Consider the following 25,031-nt stretch of genomic DNA (forward strand, 5'->3'; position numbering starts at 1 on the left):
TGAGGGAAATGGATGGTCCCTAAACATGATAAATACTTCTAAGCAGTTTTCATGGCTGGATCTGGATCTGAATCTTACCAGCTCTAATCCAGTACCTTCATTACTACATCAGTGGCTGTGTAAAAAGAACAGGAATCTCTCTCTGACGGCAGGAGTCCTCTATCATTGTAATGTTTCCATCAGGTTTTGCATACATACTCTATATAATCTTGTCCTCTGTTTTGCATATCTGGTTATTTGAATATTTAAGCCAATATTAAAACAGACCAATATATCATACAGGTAAACATCTTACAATGTATACTGCTTTTGATAGGTTCTCACAGACCCAAAACAGCACAAATTGTGTTTATCAGTTACACTGCAGATTCCCAAATTCAACCCCCTCATGAAGTTTCAGATTGCTCATTAACCCCTGAACATTATTATATAAAAATAATTTTTAAAACACTTTAAAATTTATAGCACTACAAATATTATCAATCCCTTGGATAGTCCCATTGAACTTTGAAGGTTTATATTGAATCATACCTGGGACCCCCATGTAAAAAACCTTGAACTTTGAAATTTACACTTCCTTGTCACGCATCTACGATTACAATTTTAGAGAAAGTCATATAAAGGTATTTAGATACGGAGGTCTTCCTCCCGGCTTGAGCAATTGTCAACAGGTGTCTGACCCCGCCTAGCCCTGCCCAGCTTTATTTTTGTCGAACAACTTCCCGCTTGACTCGCTTTGTCCAAACAAAAAAAAAATTAATTCATTACGGCTCCGCAAGATAACCTGGCCTTGAGTCCTACTTTACACGTAAACACATTTATTCCCGCACCCCACCCGCCACCTCCTCACGCTGCCGAGAAAGTTACAGAGTGTTCACAAATAGATTGCGGGCTTTTATAGCGCCTTTTCCCAGCAGCCTCCGCGCCGCCGCCGCTGATTGGCCGCTTGGCTGCACAGGGGGTGGGAACGCGCACGTCGCGTTTTGTATGAGACCGTGGACGCGCTTTCCTCCTTCACCCGCCCCGCCGGTTTCCGTTCTTAGCTGCCGCCGGAGTTTGGGCCCGTGGACGAATAAGGAGGCGGCGCCGGGGAGACGCAGGAGAAGCCCCCCCCTCAGGTAGTGGGTTGGACGGGGCTGCGGGGCTTCTCTGGCACGGCGAGCGGGCTCCGTCCAAAAGAAACCCAGAAGTGGAAAGGAGCGGAAGCTTGGCCGTCTGCGGCCGCTCCCAGTGCGGCCTGCCCCACCCGCCGACAGCGGCCGCTCCGGGAGCCGCCGCCTCCTCTCTTCTCTTCCGGAGAGGCGGTTGGGATAGGAAACCCCCCTCCTCGCCTCGGCACTGGCGCGCACGCTCCTTTGGGCGGGGGTTGAGAGGGGAGGGGAGGGGGCGCCGAGGCTCCCTCCACTCTGTGGCGGGGGGAGTGGGGAGCGGGAAGGGGACGCTCACGTCTCCGTCGGCTTCAGGGCGCGCCGGGCTGCTCTCCTCTTTGGCGGAGTTAAGCCAAAGGGGTCTCGAAGAGGCGGAAACAAAACGGTCTCTCGGTGGGCCTCGGTCCTATCAGGGCGTCTTCCTCCCTTCCTCCCCCCCCCCACGGCCACTCCTCCTCCTCTGCTTCTTCTGAATATGGATAATTCTGCTCCTTATTCGCCTGGAGAAGGGGCGGCGGATCCCTCCCCACCCTCCCAAGTTCTTCGTCATATGTGTTTAAAAGTCAAATTAAAACGCAAAAAACATAAACGAAAGAAGTTAAGTGGATTAGTTTGGGTTTTTTTGTTTTTTTGAGACTTCACTAAAATCCTCGGGGTGCTTTGGGTGGGCACATCTTCTGCTGAAATCCTTGCAGAGCAGACGTGTCGTTAACATTTGGCCCTAACGTTTGAAAGAAACCTTTGCTTTTAGAAGCCTGCTTTTTTTCTTTTTCTTTTTTTTGGTAGTTTTGGAGTTAGTATTTCTAGGCCTCCCTCTCCCAAGAGCATCCCACTTATTTAAGGAGAATGCTGTTTTGAAGTAGGTGTTTGGTAACAGTTACGAAATAAGTAGCTCAGCTGAATAATGTGAGAAAATTAATATATTCGATGAAAATTGAATTGTCTCTGATTGGCTTATCTTCTTTAAGGTAAGCATAAAAACAAAGCGTTTCCTGAGTACTGCCATTAATTACTTAGTGTAATCACATCCATAAGTGCTAACTATATGTTTTGAGGTAACTTTTCCTAAAATAATTCTTAGTACGTATTTTGAGATTTTTTAGGTTACTTTATAAGCAATAATTCAGTAACGCTACAATATATATGTGCTTTCCCAATTTTAGGTGGTGCTGAAAGTGAAAGAACAGTGTTTTGCCTGAAATATTTAGAGACTTTGTGGCTGAGGTGAGATCTCTATCTTTGTAATTTATGAATTCTAACACACGTGTTAATTTTATGTAGAACAAATAAGATATAGTAGCACAGCATTGTATCCTGGTGAGACCTGGGTACAGTGTTAAATTATTCTATGAAACTCACTTGGATTACTTTGAGGCAGCAGAACAGTAAAAATACGATTTTGTTTTACCACTAAAATAGTAACATAGTGGCCAAGTGGTTTCCTTTGTTGATGTTCTATGATTTGTGCCTTATAAATGAAGAATTCTGGCCTGAATAAGGAGATAATGTAGTGTAAAATCAGTAATAAGACCATCATAATTAATATTTGTGAGAATTATACATAGAAAAATATTTTTCTAGGAGACTTTTAAATATACCATTTGTTAGTCTCATGAATGTTGCAGATTTTTGAATTTTATCTTACTCTTACACAATGTAATATCAGGGAAGGATAAATCTAATTATGATGATGGCTATTACCAATCACAGCATGTTATGACTAATAAAAGTAGCAGCAAAATCTATCATGCTTCATTGCTCTAAAACTAGCAGGCAATTAGTGATAAACATTAATATTTCATACTGCAAATTCAGTAGCCAGAATAGTTAATCTCTATTAAAGTCAGTGGTTTTTCTTCTAACAAATACCTGTCAAATAATGAAGGCCTATCAAGATGCTATTGTGATTACCATAGCAACCACACTAATATTGTGTGTTGAACACTGCAGTAGAAGAAAAGGCTGTGAAATCAGAATAAGGAAGAAGTATTTATGCAATGTTCTGTGTTTCAAAAAATATGAACAATTGTACTTTTTGTTCTGAAATATGTTAGTGTTTCGGTTAATTTAGTCAGTTTACTAAATTATGCAACCTAATTTTGAATTCTTGTCCAGTGGACAGAGGATTTATGACCATATTCTTTTCTATCTTGATTATTTACAAGCTGACAGGAATTGCAATTGAAATTAAAATGAACTCCAAGAAGCATAATCTATTAACATCTATTATCACAGCATATTTTTGAGGATTGATCATGAGAATAATAATGAATCCAGATGCTTTTGGAGAAAACATTCCTTAGGGATAGGTAATCAGGTACCCCTCAGATATTTTGGAATACAACAGCTGGTACAATTGGCTGTGTTTTCCTGAACAATGTCGAAGCTGTACATAAAACATTGGAATCTCAATTGCTAATCAGCATTTCTGAATGGCTTCAGGACTGTGGTTGTCAAGTAGCCCTGATCACCTTGACAAATAATATAGAATATGCCAGAAAAAAAACCAGTTGTAACTATGTTAAGTTTCTCTAGTTTTTTCATGACTTCTGATACCATAAGCTGTGATATAGTTCTTGATCAGGCATGTGATCCAGGCGTTGGAAACAAGATAGATGGTGATTGTTTTTTCTTATAGCATTTGGTTCCTATGCAGTTTTGAAGTATCTATCTTGTGGAGACCCATATGTGCTTTTTAACAGGGGCAGTAAGATCACTGTAGTATTTGTAGTGAGGTCATTGGTAATCACATAACATTTCATTCTCTCTGTCTCTCAATTGATATTGTATCAGTGCAGCATTGATATCTGGATTTGATAATAGGTCTGTATAAATATCACTAACTTCAAATTGAGTTCCCACAAGACTATCCTTTTGATAAGTAGGTGGTCTTCAAATTTGAGAATCAAATGTACAATTATATATGCTGTTATGAACTATAATTCATTTCAAATGATAAATGAAGTATAATTTTGAAGATTGGTAAATATGTAACGATCTTACTGGGAATAGTCTAGAGAAAACAAAACCAATAAGGAAATAAAATGCAAACAAGCCAGACAATGGCAATTACAGTTGTACTCATAAGTTTACATACCCCTTGCAGAATTTGTTATTCAAATTAAAATATTAAGCATCACAGAATAACACAATCATTAAATCATAGCAATAAAAGAAATAATGAAATGGTCCTTTCAAAGGTTTACATGCCCTTGGTTCTTAATATTGCACCTTTGGCATCAATGAGAGCTTGCAGTTTTTTGTGATAATTGTGAATTGAACTCTTTATTTTCTTCTGTGGTAAAGCTGTCCATCCTTCTTGACAAAACTCCAGGTCCTGATATTATTTGGTTATCTAGCATGAATAAATTGCATGTTTGAGATTACCAAAGTTGTTGACATCAAAAGACTGTGATGGCCACTCTAGAACCTTCTCTTTGTTTTGCTGCAGCCACTGAAGGGTAAACTTGACCTTATGTTTCAGGTCATTGTCATGTTGGAAAGCCCAAGTGTGTCCTGTTTGCAAGCTGATGAATGCATATTTTCAGCCAGTATTTTCTAATAATCTGCATTCATCCTGATATCAGTTTTGACTAAATTTTCCATGCCACTGAACCTTACACACAGAGAGACACCACCATCCCCAAAATAAACAACAGAGATCCACCTTCATGCTTCACAGTAGGAATGGTGTGCTCCTCTATAGGCTTCTCTCCAAACAATGTTTATACTTATGACCATAAAGTTTGGTTTGGTTTCATTACTTCAGATGATTTTGTTCTGCTAATTTTGAAGTTTCTCTAGGTGCTGTCTGTCATATTGTGAGTGGGCTCTTTTGTGGTATTGATGAAGCAATCCGCAATGGCTTTTTTTCTGGCAACTTTACCATGTGGCTCATTTTTGTTCAAGTATCTCATTATTGTGCTTGCTGAAATAGCCGTACCACTTTCTTTAAGAGAAGTGTGTATTTCAGTAGAGATTAACTATGGATTTTTTCTTTGCAGTTGTGTCTAACATCTTTCTTGGTATTATCAGAACCCCTAATTTTCCACTTCCTGATGAGCATTTGAACAGTACTGATTGGCATTTTCAAACATTTGGATATCTTTTTATGTTCTTTTCCTTTTTTATAAAGTTCAAACTATTTTCTTTCACAGAGCTTTTGACAGTTCTTTTGTTTTCCCCATGGTTCATTAACCAGTGCTGCTCTGGATGAATTGCACAAAGGTTTTTCAAAAACTAAGAAACTTAATGACTATTTATACATAGATGTTAAGTATAATCAAATAAGGCAATGGTGTGGATACTTATCCTTCATTGCCTTCTCAACCTTTGTGAGTTAATTATACCTATAAAATACTGGTTATTCACAAAACTCCTCACTGTTCAATGTAATAATGTACCATCATCAATCAGAAGTGACTTATTGCAGGGGGTTTCAAATTATTCAGGCTGAAGAATGTGTTCATTTTTAAAAAAATCCCTGATTAGAAGGCAAAGCTCTAGTAATAAAAAATTGGCTATGGTTTTGTTTTGTTTTCCTTTAATCTCATAGAACCTCCCAAAGTTTTCCTGGAACTATAGAGTTTCATGAAATACATTTTGAAAAAAAATCTGCCCTTTTCCACTTTGTTAGGAATAAAGAAATCTCTGCAAGAGAATACTTGCATCCACATTGAATGTCAGAAATATCCAGTAAGGGAGTATTTCAACTCCTAAAATGTTTGTCACTGTCTTCAACATTTGTCCTTGTGAACAAATGAATCATAAAGGTCAATTTAAGTGTAAAAAGACTGAGCTGAAAGTCACATAGAGATTTAATACTACTTTTGAGGAATATACCAATCATCCCATCAAAATATCCATGTCAAAATCAGCAACTATTTTTTGAGTGGTCACTATTTTACTGTTTTTCTATGTTTGTAAAAGGTTTTTGAAAATATGGACAATATGCCATAAACTTTGAAATTAGCAGACCAAAGAGAAAGGAAGAAATTTCTACTAAAACAGAATGAAAATTAATGTGAAATGCATATACAGATAGTCTTTGACTTACAATTATTAGTTTAGTGACTAATATATCAGTGTTATAACAGCACTGAAAAAATGACATGATCATTTTTCACATTTATGATCATCCCGATGTTCTGGTGATCAAATATTTGGATGCTTGGCAACTGATTCATATTTATGGTTGCAGTGATTCACTTAACAATTGTGGCAAGGAAGGTCGTAAAATCGAGCAAAATTCACTTAACAACTCATTTAGCAATAAAAATTTTGGCCTCAATGTGGTCATAAGTCGAGGACTACCTGTATATGGAATGACTGTATCCTTTACATAAATCTCTACTAACCCAAGATCTATTTTATGCACATGACTGGTGGTACAATTCCCTGTAGAAATGGTCTGCTTAAAAGGATTCTGATCTAACACTCATGAGATTTGAATAGTTTCCTGAATGAGTTTTGAGTATTTGTTATCTTGTTTTGTGGCAGTAGTGTTAAAATATTGGCTGCTCTGTAAAATATGAAAATGGCTTAGGCAGACTCAGATTTAAATTGGGAACAATAAATAGGAGATTAACAGAGCAAAACTGGATACAGATCACACTGAAAATGGACTAGAGTGCAGTTAGAGATAATTTGTGGTTGCAAGAGCAGCAAAGAAAACTTCCCTGTCAGCACTATATTCACTCAGTGGATTCTTAAGTTGCATGTTGGTAGGGGAAATTGGGACGACTGGTGGTCCACTTTGATGGCATTCTTTACCTGTATCTGATTCCTTAAATTTACAGTGTTGAGGAAATCCATGTTTCTAGTATGGATGTATCTATTTTATTTTGGATTCTTCTCAGCTTACAAATTCTGGATATAGTTGGGATATCTCAAGCAGCAAAAGCTGCTATCACCCTTGTCTTTCTTGACGGAATAAACCAGCTTTTCTGTGACAAGTTTGATTCTGTGGAGTTATTGGATGCCTATTTGTGAGGATGATTTTCTTTTCCATAAAAAAGCCTCTTCTGAATCTTTCCTTGATTTAGTTTTGGGTAATTATCATAATGGGCCAGTCTTAATTACAGTTTACTATTTTAATCAATGTGATTAAAAAGGTTGTGGCATCACAACTTCAGATGCATCTAAATTATGCTGAATATCTTTAGGGTTACCTGTTTTTGCCACTTTACTTTCTTAACGTCAGTGGAAGCTTTTCTAGTGTATTGCCCATTTTTCCATTTGGTATAGCATACTCTATATGATGCAATATAAGAAATTCAATGTTTATGTTATCCTTTGGATTTAACAAAACATTTTTAAAATCTGAGATAACATTTGCTAAAATATCAAATTGACTAAGAATCTTGAATTACTTAATGATTGTTTTACTTACACTGGTTTTGTTTTTAGTTATTTAGAAAACTAATTTATGATAAATTGTCTCCATCTATATACATGTCTATCTGGACAGAACTGTTGAACACGGGTATCTAAAATTGTGTCACTTGCAATGAAACTATACTCACAAACTTTTTTTATTTTTGTTTTTCTGGTACTGTTCTTTATTTTCATATTTCATATTTAAAAATAAATTTAAAAGTTTGTTTAAGCTAAAATGTGGTAGGAGGGAAAAGTAGAAAAAGGCTCAGTTGTGGCTATATAGAGGCAATTAGAAGCTTTCACATCTATTTCAAATGAATTGCGTTTTGTCATATCAGAAACCCAAATAAACATTTGTGGTTTATTAAAACAAGCAAACTTCATAAATTATGAATTAACGTCAACACTGATGCTTTCTTCAAATAACAAAATACTTTTCATCAAATATTTCCACAATTTCTCTCAAATATGTTAGTCATTCTTAGTCTTAATCCTAAACGATTTTTGTCTAGTAGTTTGTCTTGCTGACAGTTATTTCAATACAGATGTTATCCTAAATTTTTGACATCCTGTGAAATGTTATAATAGTTACAATGTACAACTGATGTATAAGTTTGAAAAAAAAACCTGTAGATTAAATAAATGGGGGGTGGCTGTTGCCCTAATTTTTTACCCTTATCGTAAAGTAGGCTATCAGACATATTTTTCCATTTTTGAGAATATTTTTTCAATTATCCTTCTTCTAAAATAACAGCATTAAATGTACACAGTACAACTCCTTCCAAATTTTCATCTATATATTCACATAATTCTACTCAAATAAGTCTTTGTTACACTGTTCATAGATAATCATACTATGCCAAAAGTAAGCACTAACTTCTATGTGAATCAAACAATAGACTTGAAATATAATCTTAAATATTTTTCAACACTTTTCCTTAAAAGCTCATGGCTCCAGAGCTTGTTCAAAAATGCGGAAGGATTTTGTTTACAAATCCTAAATGTTAACAAAACACATTCCTGTATTCATTTAACATACAGCCAACAAAATATATTATGATTTAATGTGATGACCTGGTTTATACAGCATATTAATACAGTGACTGGATTGTTACAACATGCTAAATCCCATTTTCTCTTAGACTAGCATATTTTATGAATCCTTTCATAGGAAAAGAATTGCATCAATTGATAAGTTTTGAATATACCCTGACATTTAAAATTTAAGTCAACTGATGCATAACTTTTACTTTTAGAAACAGGAGAGTGATTTATGCTTTTTTCCCTTTCATGCTATATACATTTTTTAAATTCTATTACATTTGTGAAAAAAACATTTTATTTATTTGGGATTAAACTAATGTTTGCATTTATTTATTATTATAGATAGGTCATATATCATATTAGATTCATTTTTCCACATGTTCCATTTTTATTTATAAATCATTTATGGGCAAGTGACCTTTAATTAGACTTTCTGCAGGCTCAGCCATTCTTTTATCATTAGTTTATTAACCATCAACTGGGAACAGAGCAACAATTTCTTCCTTCCAATAAAGGAGCAAAAACTAGAATTTTGATAAGCTGCTCACTTCCCTCCACATTCCAGCCTTATCTTTCTACTGAATGATTTTACTAATCCTCTCAGTAGGAACAGGTGAGCTGGGTACTTTTCTGTATAGGGTAACAGTCTGAGCTTAATAGCCAAGAACAAACCAATTCTTACAATGAAAGAGAAATAAGATTTGACAGCACACATGCAAACACACAACAAAACATGCTGAATAAACCAGATTGTTTTTGAAAAAAAGTATTTTTTACAAAGGATATTTTATATATGTAAATTACGTATAGAAAAATCTAATGTTTTATGGTAGAGTACTCTGATTTGCAGTTCTGTATGTACAATCATTAATATTCAAAACTAGATTGTAAAGGGCAGTTCTGTAAAAATCTATTACTAAGATTAGAATTCACAAATATATACAACATGAAGTCCATTTATATGTTGGGCTTTTGCAAATAATTTCAAACTGTTCTGAAAGTAGGAGATTATTCTTTTGTTTAATCTTTTAGAAAGAGATTGACCATTCTCACTCCCACACTCAGTTTGTGGAGAGATTACAATTAAGGGATGATGTGAAAATTAATACAAGGAAATTATATAGGATGTATGAGTAAAAAGCATGTATCTGAAAGAATATTAAGAAATTTGGGCTGATGTCTGTGCAACAAACATGATTTTAATTCTACTAACTACACTCCTTGGAACACACTTCCTCCTCAGATGTGTCAGATCCTTACCCTTTTAGATTTCCCAAAAGCTCTGAAGATCTGGCTTTTCCCACAAGCCTCCAGGTGCTGTGAGGCTGGAACCTAGTGAAGTTCTAAAGTTCTTTTGCGAAGATCTGTTAAGTTTGGAAACACCTGGAGGTTTGTTGGCTTTGCCCAGGTTTATGCTGTAGAAGATGAGAAGCTACACAAATGTTTTCAGTAAATAAAGAATTCAGAGAAACAAGAGGCAATAAGACAAGAGAGAAAAAACCTGCAGCTTTATTGTTATGTTCATGGAGTTTGCTTTTTCAGTGTGTCTTCTTTCTCTCTTCAGTTATTAGCTTTAGCATTCACAAACATCAATTCATGACTTATTTTGCCAACTTTAATTTAACACACAGTAGAAAGTCAAAATGGCAAAAAATATGAAAAAATCAGAAAAGATTGATTGACTTTTGATTGTACAGATTATAAATTGTAGACATTTAAAGTAAACTAGAAAATAATTAAATCCCAATAAGATGGCACAGGTTTACATATAATTACCCATTGATAAATAGATATTACGTTTACCTTTTCTTTGTGAACAGCCTAGTTTCAAAGGCTCAGGTTAGAGCACAATTAAATATATTCGGTTGGGAGAGATAAGTGGAATAAGAAAAATAATTTATGGCTAAATTGAAATGCTAAATACTTACCTTTAGTTTCTCCTCTTGATTTGAATGTCTAAAAAGTTGGGTCCCACTTAGCTTGCTAAATTTCAAAACATGAAGCAAATGACAAAATATGTGACTAAAACCCTTTTTAAAAAAAAATCGAGATACTGTCTCTTTATATTTATTGGTTTAGTTCTCTTATAAAGCGTGATCTTTAAAAATCATTTTTTTAACAAGCCATTATGACAGGGCCCACACATATCCTACGGCATTTCGGGACCTCTTCACAATTGGACAAACGCCTTCCTGTCAAACAGACAAGTGGTCAAAATTGGCAACACTATATCAAATCCTGTTCCTGTCAAAAGTGGCGTTCCCCAAGGTAGTGTTCTTGGTCCAACACTCTTCATACTATACATAAATGATCTCTGTGACCTCATCTCAAGTTATTGTGTTCTCTTTGCTGACGATGTCAAACTATTTAATACCACTAACAATACTTCTACCCTTCAAGAAGACCTCAACTTAGTTTCCGGATGGTCTAAAACTTGGCAACTCCAAATCTCTACCAGCAAATGCTCAGTCTTACATATTGGAAAAAAGAATCCTATCAACAAGTACAAACTCGATGGTCATTACCTTACTGATGACCCTCACCCTGTCAAAGATCTTGGAGTTCTCATATCAAATGACCTAAATGCCAAAGCCCACTGCAACTACATAGCAAAAAAGGCTCTAAAAGTAGTAAACCTAATTTTATGCAACTTCTTTTCCAAAAACTCTACACTACTAACTAGAGCATACAAAACATTTGCCAGACCTATTCTTGAATACAGCTCATCAGTCTGGAATCCATACCACATCTCTGACATAAATACAATAGAACGCGTCCAGAAATATTTTACTAAAAGAGTTCTTCGCTCCTCCGAAAACAACAAAATACCTTATACCACCAGGCTTGAAATCCTGGGATTAGAAAACTTACAACTCCGTCGACTTCGACATGATCTGTGTTTAACACACAAAATCATCTATTGCAATATCCTTCCTGTAAATGACTACTTCAGCTTCAATCACAATATTACAAGAGCAAAAAATAGATTCAAACTTAATGTCAACCACTTCAAACTTGATTGCAGAAAATATGACTTCTGCAACAGAGTTGTTAATGCTTGGAACTCATTACCTGACTCCGTAGTCTCTACTCAAAATCCCAAAATCTTCAACCAAAAACTGTCTATTATTGACCTCACCCCATTCCTAAGAGGACTATAAGAGGCGTGCATAAGAGCACAAAAGTGCCTACCGTTCCTGTCGTATTGTTCCCTTTATTATATCAAATTAATATTGCTAATGCATATTCTTCTTTTTTACTTATAATATGAAGCCATAAGAGCTGAAATGGCATAGCACAGTAAACTAGGATAAATTACATTATGGTTTATTTGTATGTGTAAAACAATCCATAAAAGCAATGGAAGGGGATATATTTTTGTTAGGATATCCACATTGTATACATTGTAGTGGTTCAATTGTTATTTTTTAAAAACAATATTAAAGATCCAGTTCAACTTTTAAATTCAGTTTCATTTTTATTTAATTGTGTTAATTGCAGTAATATAGAAAATGAGATTTGCCTGGGTTAATTATAATGGATGAAAAATAGATTTTTCATGATTTTTGTACCCCTAATTAATAAAGACAGAGTAAATTATGCAGAATAAAATGTTTAAATTATACAGTTCCTAAATACATGTGATACTAGTGGCTGGAAGCATCAGATGGGGTATTTTATTACTCTATTCTTACTGACTCAGGGCTGAAAAGGCATATATTTTTTCTGCCCCAATTTATTTTCTTATTTGATAATTCACCATTCTGTATTTTCTGAAATATAACTGCAAGTCTATGTAGACATAGAAATTTTGTTCTGTAGTGGCCCTTTTGATTCCCCTCTTTCAGCCCCTTGAGATTGGCACCAGAAAGTTTTCCATCCCTCTGAATTAAATTTGGAGAGTATACAAAAGGCTGAGAGAAGGGAAAACCTCTCCTGATTCTGCTTGATAAAAAGAGTTGATTGTGCTCTCCCCAAGAGCAAAATCTGCTTCGCATTTAAAAAAAATATAATTTCTACAATACTGTACATATGGGTAAATGTAGAAATCCCATTTTCAGAATAGAAGTCAATTCTAATTAAAGCAGCTTGTCATGTCTTAATTGAGGCTTATATTCATAATCTAAAACTCTTGGCATCTAATAAAGATTCTGACTTGAACCTTTCAAAGAGTAGCTTCCTATGTTGTATATCATGTTGTTTTTAAACATATTTAAAACTGTAAATCCATTTTGATATGGCATAGACTGAGTTTTCAAATTATTTTAGTCATGTCTTGTGATAAATCAGAGCCTGCTTTTTTTAGTTCTATGAAGTAGGTTAGGCTTGTCTAAGATATCCATTTATAGTTATTAATTTAAGCCTAACATGAGGCAGTAGTGATGTTTGGGCGTGACCTTTGCTCAGACTTACTCTAAAAGATGGGCTTGCTACAAATGCAGTGTTCATTTCCTGGTTGTTCACATTACATCTAAGTGAGGAAAACTGTGTTTCGATTAAGGCTGTTGATATATTTAACTATTACTCTGACCCTTAATGTTCATAGAGACAAAAAATAAAATTGACTGGGTCATTAAACTTTTTTCTATCCCGTTTGGCATGGAATTTAAACAGAGAGATTTATTTATAAACATTTAATCTGTTAATTGTAATTGAAAACTGATGTAAGTTTCCAAATAACACACTGAAAGCAAGTTTTATTCTTCTTGAGTTTTTAATTAAGAAAGCTAATGTAGCATTTGGCAGCTGGCAACAGCTTACTTCATGCACTGAATTTAACTACAGGAAACAGTTTTAACTCTTGCAGATTTTTCTTTTTTCTTACCCACTCATTGAATATTAGAGAAAGTGTGGAAATATATTTTAGACAGTTGAAAATACTTTTCTTTATTATTATTATTAATTATTTGGGATATGTACATGGCAACCAACTGACACTGACAAAACTATTAAACAAAAATATAAAAGAAAAATAACATATACCATTAAAACAAATGAAGCAAACAATGATCATAATTAAATATGCTAAGTCTTACTAATTGGGAATTCTGCTCATTCTGAGCCAAGTATCAAGGGAAAGAGCCAAGTCATAGCTGTCTTTCTCAAGGCCTGTAGTGTCAGAGCCCACTATAACTATGAGTGTTTAATAAGAATTGATTGCAGCTACTAGGATACTGGAAAACCTTGTATTCTAAAACACTCACTTTTCTTGTTGGCCACCCCTCTCTGGCTCTTCTGGAGGTAGTACAACGGTTTTCCATAAATCCTCTGGAATAGACTGTTTCCTAATGCAGAAATGTACTTCTGGAAAATTTCTGACCAGTGCAAATAACCAGATCAGCACAACATTCTAGAGTTTCCCAGAATGTTCTTTCCTTGGAATGGAACACTTTGCACATCCTTACCAATTACTTTGCTGTAGAAAGTACAGGAGAGCCATGTTTAATTCACTTCTGAATTAAAATCTTCTTGTTTTAAAAAAAAACCCAAGCTGTATGAAACATCTATTCATGAGATTTATTTTACTCCCCAATATTAAATATATATTTCTTTTACACAAAATATACTACTTAATTTTTTAAAAAACATATATCACTAGAAAAGTCTAGGAATTAAGATTCAATCCTCACTTAACAATGCTAATTCAGACTGGAAACGCTTTAAGTAATATGTTGTAAGTTGAAAAACCACATCACTCTGCTTAGTAATGGCAATTCCCACAACCCATGTTACCATCATTCGGTGAGAACCTCATGTGACTGCAACTTCTAACTTCCTATCATCTTCCTTGTGAGTTTGCTTGTTGGAAGTCTGCAGGGAATGCTGCAAAGCGTGATTACATGGCTATAGGATGCTATAATGGCCATATGTATAAGGATCTCTCATAAGTAGCATTTGTTCAGTGCCATTGTAAATTTGAATGGCTGCTGAACCAGAGTCCCTTAAACAAAGACCACCTCTAATACTATTCTGATAGCAATGTTATTGTCTCTGACCAAGTTATTAAGCAAGCAGTATTCTTGGAAATTGATGTTACCTAAGTATTTTCAAATTTTGCAAAAGTAAAATTTGATAAAATGCATATCTTTTTTAAGTTTCTCAATAAATTGAGAGTTGTACCTTGGAAGTTCTTACTTTATGTCCCTACTAAGGCTTCTAAGGCAGCAAATAAATACATTGGAGGAACTGGGGAGATAACTTCTATCTTATTTGCCTCTTTAAAAGGCCCCTGAGCTTCATGACAATCTTTTTCCCAAGGTTGTAGGGATGGGAAGGGGAAGGAAATAAAAAGCTGCACAAAGAGAATCTTTAAAGCAGCAGTTCTCAACCTGTGGGTCGCGACCACGTTGGGGGCCGAATGACGATTTGCCAGGGGTCGCCTAAGACCATCAGAAATATGGGAAGTATACTTGCGAGTTGAAGAATCGCGCTCCAATGGTTGACTCCACAAACCAGCTGCAGGCTCTTCAAATCGCTAGCCGAATTCGGCTTCAGGCAAGATGAATTAAAAAAGAGAGAAATCTTTGCTCTGATGTCTCCCTCTCAAGCCAGCTGCAATCACTCCCAATCGCTAGCCTAATCTGGCTTCAGGCGCAATAAACTTAATAGGGGAGGAGTCTCCGCTTTAATGCCTCCATCCTCAAGGCAATCGCAAGCATCACTAGCCAATACGGCATCCAGCGCGATAAATTCAAAAAAACAGTTTGACGCTTTTTTTCCCCTTCTGCGGCTGCTGAGGCGCGCTGAGATCGCTGCCTAAAAAATAATAATTTTACAGTTGGGGTCGCCACATCGTGGGGAATTGTATTAAAGGGGTCGCAGCACTATAAAGGTTGAGAACCACTGCTTTAAAGAATTGAATGTCATTTAAATTGAATTTAAAGAATTGAATCTCATGAATAGATTATGTCAGTTTACAAAATAGCTATGTTGGACTGAGGCAACAAAAATAATATATCCAGTTGCAGAGGGCAGTCTGCAACTGCAAGCCACATGCTGTTGTTGTATTGATGAACTTTAGCAGTGAAATTGCCCAAAATTAGTGTTAGTATTTTTTTGAGTCATAAAATAAGTTGTATACACTTTATAACATCACCTGGGCAATTCTGACAGTCACCCATGCCCTATTCACTTTCCAGCTCCATTACTATATCAGGCTGTCCTTGAAAACCACTTGGAAGTTGGATTATGATTGGATCACTTCTATTGAGGGAGCAGCTTTCCTAGATAGACCACATATAAAGTATCTTTGGATTGATACACTTGATTGGGTTCCGTGTTTTAAAATAAATAGTATCTCTTTAAGAGAATTAAAAAGACTTTGAACTGTAAGTTTTCAAAAGAAAAGGATTTAAGCAAAGAACAAAGTTGGGGAAAAAAACATGAGCACAAGGAAATAGAAAGGGCAAAGGGATTGCGATTCAGTAAATATATCTGTTAAGCAACATGGCTATTCAAATATTTCTAAGACTGAAATCATTTTACTTACTTAAAACATTAAGGATTGAAAATGTACATAGAAATAATACTTGCAATGCCACTTTAGGTTTATATTCATTATATATCATATTTTTATTTATACACATACACACAGATACACGTTCTGTTTTGAGCACAGTCATTGCAACCAAAGGGAAGCTAACTAAACTTTATCTGGCTGCCTTCCAGAGCTTTCTGGACAAGTGGGATGGGTAAATAAGAAGATAGACTGATGTGATCGTGCTGTTTTTATTTATAGCATGACCTCAGATTTAAGACTCAGTTTGGATTAGTTCACTTGAGTTTCCAATCTGTCCTTTGTATAGTGAATGAATTATCTGCTGGAATAGGAAATAATATTTAATATTTTTGATATGGCAAAGAATCAGAAATGGCTATTACATCATCAGACATGCCCATTATTTCCTTTCTATTTCCTTATGCTGTTAAGAATACAATAAAGAAAGACAGTGATACAATGCCGTAGATTGAAGTAGAACAACATCTGCAGTGTTTCAGCTCAGGAGAAGATGGCGAAGATCCAAGAAACCCAGTGTTGTATACACAAAAAGAACAGTTGAGAAGAATTGAGAAGAGAGCCAGTGCCTTGGGGAAAAAAAACTGGGTCAATTGGTAGAACTCTGTATAATGAGAGCATTATGTGATTTCCAGTTGTTTGACAGCAACAGAATCACTCTCAGTTAATCTGAAATTTCGGGTAGACTTTTTTTAGAGGAGATTTGTGAAGTCTGTTCTGTTCTGGACCCTAAACACATGCTCTAGTTCTGTATTCTTTAATTCCATATATATGTGTATTTTGCACCAGACTACAATGCATATTGGGTTCCAAAAAAATCAAACTAGATTCTACTCTACAATCTTAGATTTCACTGTTGTATTTAAGCCCAGAACAAGAAATGAATTGATAGATGCGGTTTAATTTATCTTTAGTGAGGAATGGGACCTCAGAAAGTTTCTGGATGGAGGAAATAGCAGTTAACTAAAGTTAACTTCCAGTAATTTTACTAACATTTTCCTTGTTTCCCTAATTCAATGAAATATCTTAAGTTTTTAAAAAAACTCTTGTATGTTTTAATAATCAATTTGTTTTTTTCTCACAGCTATGGCAGCCATTCGGAAAAAACTGGTTATAGTTGGCGATGGTGCCTGTGGCAAGACATGTCTTCTAATTGTATTTAGTAAAGACCAGTTTCCTGAAGTTTATGTTCCTACAGTATTTGAAAACTATGTAGCAGATATTGAAGTTGATGGAAAGCAGGTATGTTTTTCTGCTACTATCAATTTCTGTTTAAAAAACTTTATAGACTACCATACATGAACTAAAGTTTCGTGCCATATGTTGGATCCAGAATGCTTTTCTCACAATGGTAAGATCTCTTCCATTCGTAAATGGTCCTGCTGAAGGCAGGAAAGTGAAATGTGATTCCGGGAGATGCACTGCTTTAGCATCATTTCTGAAATCTTGAAATGGTGATGTGTAGATCTTTGTAGATCTCTAAATTATAGTTTTGTTTTACAGAAGCATTCGCAATGGCACATAAAAAACAAAGTGGAAATTAACCCATAATTTAATTTAGGATTTATTTCTTATAAATAATGTGCAAATTAGAATGGGCCTGAATATTTGGAATTATTTAAACTTAATAATGCTATGGTATTAATATCCAGAAGACAGTCACATTTAGTAATAATGAACACACTAAATGTTTGAAGATGTAAATGGATTTTAACAGGTTGTTTCAACAAGCCAGCAAAGAACTTGAAGCACCCCTTCAAGTCAGAATCAAAAACAAGGAATTACAGGTAGTCCTCAATTTACAACCACAATTGAGCCCCAAATGTATGTTGCTAAGTGAGAAATCTGTTAAGTAAGTCTTCCCCCATTTTACAATTTTTCTTGTCATATTTGTTAAGTAAATCACTTCAGTTGTTAAATTAGTAACCCAGTTGTTAAGTGAATCCCCATTGACTTTGCTTGTCAGAAGGTTTCCAAAAGTGATTGTTTGACCCAGAGAGACTGCATCTGTCATAAATGTGAGTCAGTGGTCAAGCATCCGAATATAAATCACATGATCATGAGGATTCTGCATCGGTCATAAGTCTAAAAAATTGTCATAAATCACTTTTTTCAATGCCGTTGTAACTTTGAACGGTCACTAAGCAAACTGTTGTAAGTTGAAGACTACCTGTACTCCCATAGCTTTGTCATCACAACTGAAGATCATACATTCCACAGGATGCCTATATGGATGAGGAAAAGTGGCAGCCTATGAAATAAATCTTGAGCAGCTATGTTTTGTCACTTTTTCCTTTACCAGTATGAATGTATTTATTATTCCTGTAGGTGGAGCTGGCCTTATGGGATACAGCTGGACAAGAAGACTATGATCGACTTAGGCCACTTTCATATCCAGACACCGATGTTATACTAATGTGTTTTTCAATTGATAGTCCAGATAGTTTAGGTAAGTAGGTAAAAATTGAAACACATACCATATTCACATACAGAACCTTTCGTCGCGAGCTTAAAACACACTTATTCATCTGCGCGGGACTGGATTAGATTTTAAAGTAACTGGTTTTAAGGGGTTTTTACTATTTATATTGGTTTTAATGATTGGGCTATAGAATAAGTTTTTTAATTGTCGTTTTAATCTGTATTTATATGTATTTTAACTGCCTGTGAACCGCCCTGAGTCCTTAGGGAGATAGGGCGGTATATAAATATGAAAAATAAAAAAATAAAATAAAAAAATATTCTGTAAATTACTATACAAAGTAGCCCTTATTGAATAACTTCAGTGACTATTCAAAGTTACAATGGCACTGAATGAGGGACATTTACAATAAGTCCTTGTAGTTGTGGCCATCACAGTGTCCCCAGGGCCATGTGATGGCAGTTCAAGAGCTTGGCAACCACTCAGGCAATTAGGATAGCCACAGCATCCTGCGGTCATATGATTGCCATTTGCGTTCTTCATTGCCAGCGACTAGCAACCAGAGTCAACAGGGAAGCTGGCAGAAGATCCCAGATGGTGATTACTTAACCACAGGATGCTCTGATCATGCAGGATTTGCCTAACGATGGCAGCTGGGACTGCTGCAACTACCACTGTAAATCAGCTTAGTCAGTGGTATCTTGTTTTACCATCACATTGCTTATTGAGGGAGCCTACCAGTTCTAATTACTATCGTTAAGCAAGGACTACCTGTATTATCAGCATCCTATACAACATATAAATGAGATAAAACTGTGAGGCAATGGTATAATCACAACATAATTTCTCTCTCTTGTCATAGAAATTCATCTTTATAAAATCATGCCCTTGCCTGAAAGAAAAGAGCAAAGTGCTATTTAAAATGCACAATTGACTGCAATTGAGCCAAACATTTCTGTTGCTAAATAAGACAGTTGTTAAATGAATTTTGCTTCATTCTATAACCTTTCTTGCTACAGTTGTTAAGTCAATCACTGCAGTTGTTAAGTAGTAACATGGTTGTTAAATAAACATTGCTTCCCCAGTGACTTTGCTTGCTAGAAGGTCACAAAAGGTGATTACATCACTCCAGGATACTGCAACAGTCATAAACATGAGCAAGTTATTTATTGTCTGAATTTTGATCATGTGACTGGGTATGCTACAATAGTTATAAGTGTGAAAAAGGGACATAAATCTTTTCTTTTTCAGTGCCATTGTAATTTTAGAGTTACTAAATGGTTGTAAATCAAGAACTGCCTGTATTTTTCTTTGCTTAGAAAAGGTGTGACTTTTAACTGTTCATATATGTTTTACCTAAGTTTACTTAGCTAATATTTAATTTAAATATTAAATGTTCTAATAACATATTTTCCAACACAGACCTCCACTACTTGTCAAGGTTGCTATGTTAAATAGACACTGGAGAACTCATCCTGTGAGGCAGCTGCTCTATGGTAGAGAAGGATATGGGGAAACTAATTCCCATGACTATTTTAGGATAAAGAAATCTGTGATATTATTTTTAGTTTAATATTGATTGAAGAGATGATCTCCAATATTTGCTTCATCTCAGAAAACATTCCAGAGAAGTGGACTCCAGAGGTGAAACACTTCTGCCCCAATGTACCCATCATTCTGGTAGGAAATAAGAAGGATTTGAGGAATGATGAACACACAAGACGGGAGTTGGCTAAAATGAAGCAGGCAAGTCATTTTTTTTGTTATTGATGTTAGCCTTGTCAAATAAACTATGCCAGTTTTGATTAGATCGTCCTTGTTTAGTAACTGCCTCAGACAGCAACCATTTTCAATTATAGCAGTAAGCAAAAAGTAAGTTTGTGACCAATTCCTGCATTTGCAACTTTCATAGCAGCTTTCTCTCTGTCACATGTTTGCCGTTACAGTCAGTACACATTGTCTTGGCCTGACCCATTTTTTCCCTTTTCTTGCCCCTTTGCAGGGCAAAGATAATTAAACTGAGTTGCTTTTTTCCACAGTCCAGGAGGTCCCTGAAAAGTTAACAAGCTCCCTCTTCAGCCTTAATTAGCTGATTAGGACCTTGGGCCAGCTCCCAGCTGCTGTCTGAAATTGACAAGACCTTAATCAGGTTCACATTAAAGGCTTTTGTTTGCCTCCTAGACTTCTCCCTAAGGCAGTGATGGCTAACCTTTTCCAAACCGAGTGCCCAAAGCATGTGCGTGTGTGTGCGAATGTGCACATGCGTGCCCGAACCCCCAAAACGCAATACATGCACAGCCCCCACGCATGCACGTGCGGCCCCCTGCATGTGTCCAATAGAACAATGTTCTATTGTTAGAACATTATGATGGAATGAAGATAGTTTTAAGTTGTACTTCTTTACCATTTGGGTTACTAAAGTTTCTAAATTTGTGTTTTCACCAGAAATAAGGTTTCTTGCAGAAAAAGCTAGATCATTATGAATCATGCCAAACTGCATAAAAATTAGTGTGGTAGCTTTCAAGATGCCCAATATTGATTGTAGTAAGCCTTTAAGTAACTTTCCCAACATTCCAAATATTATTTTGCTAATGTGGCTAGACTGATATCTCCTTCCTGATGTTCAGTCCTTTTGATGTCCCTTGCCTAATGTATTCAGTGGGACAAAATAGGAACTGGAGAATACTAGCAAAAATAATTTAGGAAAAATATAAAAATGATACATTATTTTTATACAGTAAAAATAAAAATGAGTCAGTGTGTAAGTCAGTTATGTGCAGAAAATAAATGGGCAAGAGGCTATATGAAAAGCATAACTGAAAAATTAAATTCAAATTTAAAATTGCACAAATTATGGAAGGAAGGAAAAGAAGAATAGAAAACTAGAGAAACAAAGTCACTGAATTAAAAACCATCCCAAATCATCCCATTCCAGGTTCATGCCAAGTCTGAACATAATCCTTCTCTCTATACTCTAAAAATGGCAGGATAAATATATTTCTGAAGTATGGAGAGAAGAAGATTATCCACTGTACATATAGAGGGAATGACTTCCTGATGGTTTACAGTCTAGGAAGCTGCCATTTCTAGACTGCTATACTTCAAGATGGCCATTCCATTCCACCTATAACCATCATAGAATTTTATTTTTGGTCATTTACAGGGTTTAAAAGCATAATGATTTCTTTAAAATAAAATGTGTAAGTATGAAGTATACTTATTTATGTTTTATCTTTTGATATGCCGGCCACATTAAATTCCATTTTATAACACATTTACAGAAATATTACTTCTATCTTTAACTTTTTAAGGGGCTTTTTAAACTTCAGACTAGAGGTTGAATCACAGCAGCATAAGAACTTACTTTTATTAACTATTTGACATGTATTTCATGGAGGGAGGGTCATCTGGGAATTTCAGAGCTGAGGGCTATTCTAGGGAATCAAAAGACATCCTGAAAAAAAGCAGTTGTTTCAGGACTACAATATGTTTCAGTATTCTACAATACTGCTAAAGAAGGTGCATGGATGCAATCACCAGAAGCCAAGGATGTCTTTACCTTTTTTTAAAAAAAATAATAATGTGTCTGATTTTACTCTTTACTATTAGGCCATCAAAAATAATTAAGTTATATAGTATCGTGCAAGTAATTAATTACAGGAAAGTGTCTATAACAGTTTATGATTTAGAACTGGAATCACTCTATTATAATTAATTTAATTTGCATTCCTCCATGGAGCATAGGATTGGATTTGATGATGGTCTAAATCAGTGGTCACCAACCAGTGGTCCGTGGACCACTGCTGGTCCATGAGAAAATTTTGGTGGTCCACAGAAAAATTATTTGCATTTTTATATTGCACTAAATACTTTTTATCTTTTTAAACCAGTGGTCTGTGGGATTTAAAATTATGGATTTAGTGGTCCCTGAGGTCTGAAAGGTTGGTGACCCCTGGTCTAAATGGCCTTCAACTTCTGTGATTCTATGTGGAATCAAGTAGGCATTGCATGTAGTTGTCCTAAACTGGGATTCTATATATAATATCTGGCAGTTTTCTGAATATTCAAGAAAAACAAAATAAGTTTCTAGAACATCTTTTACATCATTAGCTTAGGTAATAATCCTCTAGCAAAATTCAATCAGAACATCTAAAATAGAGCCTAGTTCTTTCTATTCAATACTACAACTTATGGAATAATGCAACAAAAATAAATAATACTGCAATTTATGTCAAGGTGAGCACATCAAGAAAAATACTAGTAAATGTTAGAAGATTTGAACTTTTGCTGGTTTAATTATATTGCTCTGTACTTAAATGTAAGAGGTCTGCAAACTCTTGTGACTTTTCTGGGAAAAAAATAGACCGACTCAAATAGAAGACCTGCCATCACATTACATAGATTATGAAACATAGTTAAAATTTTGAAGTTACTAAATCAGATTAAGAATATCCAACATACATGCTCCACAGAGCTGTGTGCAGGAAAATAAAATGATTGTTGTAATGCGTATTTATCTTGAATTTAAAATTTGTTTTACTATTGATATGTAAAAATGCCATCAAAACTCTGGATAATATTATAATCACATTAATTTTAAAAAGTTTCCATATTCTACAAAAGAATGGTCCCAAATTATTCTAGTCACTAGAATCGGAACTGCATCGGAACTGGAAAATATATATATATATATAATATTAAAGAAATTCCTTGCCTTCAAATTAATTAGCTTTTTTGTTTAATAGGAACCAGTCAAACCTGAAGAAGGTAGAGATATGGCAAATCGCATTGGTGCTTTTGGATACATGGAATGCAGTGCAAAGACCAAAGACGGTGTGAGGGAAGTTTTTGAAATGGCTACTAGAGCTGCTTTACAAGCCCGACGTGGCAAGAAAAAATCTGGGTGCCTTTTGTTGTAAGCACAGCCAAGAGAAGATGGCTGAAGCAGTGCCCTGCACTCAATGAATTTTTGAAGTGCTGTTTATTAATCTTAGTGTATGATTACCAGCCTTTTTCATTTATCTATAATTTACTTAAGAGATTTAAAATTGAGTCTTGCTACCAGTATTTAGAAGCCAACCATGATTTTTTTATAATGGTCTGCATCAAATACATCTGTGCACATAAGGGTTAACTTCAACATTCCTTTAACAAAACTTTTTTCTGCATTTGCAGAGTATGTCATGCAGAATATGCCAGGCACTAATTCAAGACAATTCTCTAACTTCTTGCTTTTTTTTACAAATGGGAAAAAGCTGGCGACACTGAGAATTGGGCTGTAACTACTCCATAACTAACATGTTCTAGCCTATTCAGGTACAGCACACATAGCTGTGGAAAGGTCCTGAATAAGTTCAGTGTTTTCACTTTAAAAGAAGGATTTTTTTTCTTCCTCCTTCTGTTTGAAAGCTCTGAAGCATAAAATAATAGTTGGAAAATTATTTCTCTGAAACACCAAAAGTCCCACCCAGCTATGAAGTGACAGTTCTGTGATTTCATGTTAGTTACCTTATAGTTACTATGTAATTAGTGCCACTTTGTGTGTTACCAAAAATAAATCTATATGCCCCAGTTAGATGTAGTATTTTTTGTATAATTGGATTTCCTAATACTGTTGCTTGTAACTTCTACGTAAAGTGTTCTGGGTTTTTTTAAGAGTGTACTTTCAAATAAAGTCAAATGAAGAATGGTGCCCTTCCCACATTTGTAACTATCCAGGTCATTTTTATGACTTAACACACCCAGAAAAGTCATCTTTAATACCTCCTTCAGGAGTAAGGGAAAGGCCATTATTTTTACATTAAAGGTCACAGAATATTCCAGAAGCTTTAAGTTAACCCCTGCTGAATCTGGTTCCAGTCTGAACATAAACTTTTGCTTATCATCTGCTGGCCAAATTCCCATCCTGTGAATGTCCTGCTGTTCTGCAGCAAACTAAACTCTTCTCTATTTCTTGTTTCCAACAACTAATAGAATAAAGGCAGTTTTCTAAGCTCCCTGTATTGTGGTTGTTTATATTTCTCACTCTTGTTCTGCAAATATAAATTTTGACATATAGTTTGAATTATCTGATCCAAAAGAAAATATAAAGAAAATATTTCCATATTAGTATATTTCCTAGTAATGCTGCATCCACAAAGCCATAGTAACACTTTTGCTTCTGAATAACCGTTAGCTAATCTTGTGCCTAAAGGCAGAGGTGAGTATCAGCAATTAGTAACCCTCAAGTTGCTATCTAAGTGACACAGGAGAGCAGCTTGCTCTTTCTGGGAAGAGTTATACTTCCATTGGCAGATTAAGCAGACATAAACGGAATACTTTTAACTACATAGAATTTCTAGAATATGGTCATTAATACACCAAATAAAGTTACAGTACAGATAGTCCTCGACACTTACAACAGTTCATTTAGTGATCGTTCAAAGTTATAATAGCACTGAAAAAAGTAACTTATGTCCATTTTTTTAATTTATGACTGTTGGGATATCCCCATACTAACTAGATTTATGAGAGCTGCAGTGCC

The 25,031-nt window shown here is 35.3% G+C and overlaps 1 protein-coding gene across 1 annotated transcript; it reads left to right on the plus strand.

Moving 5' to 3' along the window:
* Nucleotides 1–969: 969 nt before the first annotated feature.
* Nucleotides 970–24,504, plus strand: RHOA (ras homolog family member A). The gene is made up of 6 exons (XM_058166706.1): nucleotides 970–1,118; nucleotides 2,312–2,372; nucleotides 17,171–17,328; nucleotides 18,415–18,535; nucleotides 20,124–20,254; nucleotides 23,254–24,504. Exons 3-6 carry the CDS (start codon nucleotides 17,173–17,175, stop codon nucleotides 23,425–23,427), a joined length of 582 nt encoding a protein of 193 aa, XP_058022689.1. The 5' UTR covers nucleotides 970–1,118; nucleotides 2,312–2,372; nucleotides 17,171–17,172; the 3' UTR covers nucleotides 23,428–24,504.
* The last annotated feature ends 527 nt before the right edge of the window (nucleotides 24,505–25,031 follow it).

Source organism: Ahaetulla prasina, chromosome 2 (assembly GCF_028640845.1).
Source record: "Ahaetulla prasina isolate Xishuangbanna chromosome 2, ASM2864084v1, whole genome shotgun sequence".
Classification (NCBI taxonomy): domain Eukaryota; kingdom Metazoa; phylum Chordata; class Lepidosauria; order Squamata; family Colubridae; genus Ahaetulla; species Ahaetulla prasina.

Coding starts and splice junctions, on each gene's coding strand:
- RHOA (XM_058166706.1), top strand. CDS start 17,173: ATGGCAGCCATTCGGAAAAAACTGGTTATAGTTGGCGATGGTGCCTGT. Junction 17,329..18,414: donor TTGAAGTTGATGGAAAGCAG/GTATGTTTTTCT, acceptor TTATTCCTGTAG/GTGGAGCTGGCCTTATGGGA. Junction 18,536..20,123: donor TGATAGTCCAGATAGTTTAG/GTAAGTAGGTAA, acceptor GCTTCATCTCAG/AAAACATTCCAGAGAAGTGG.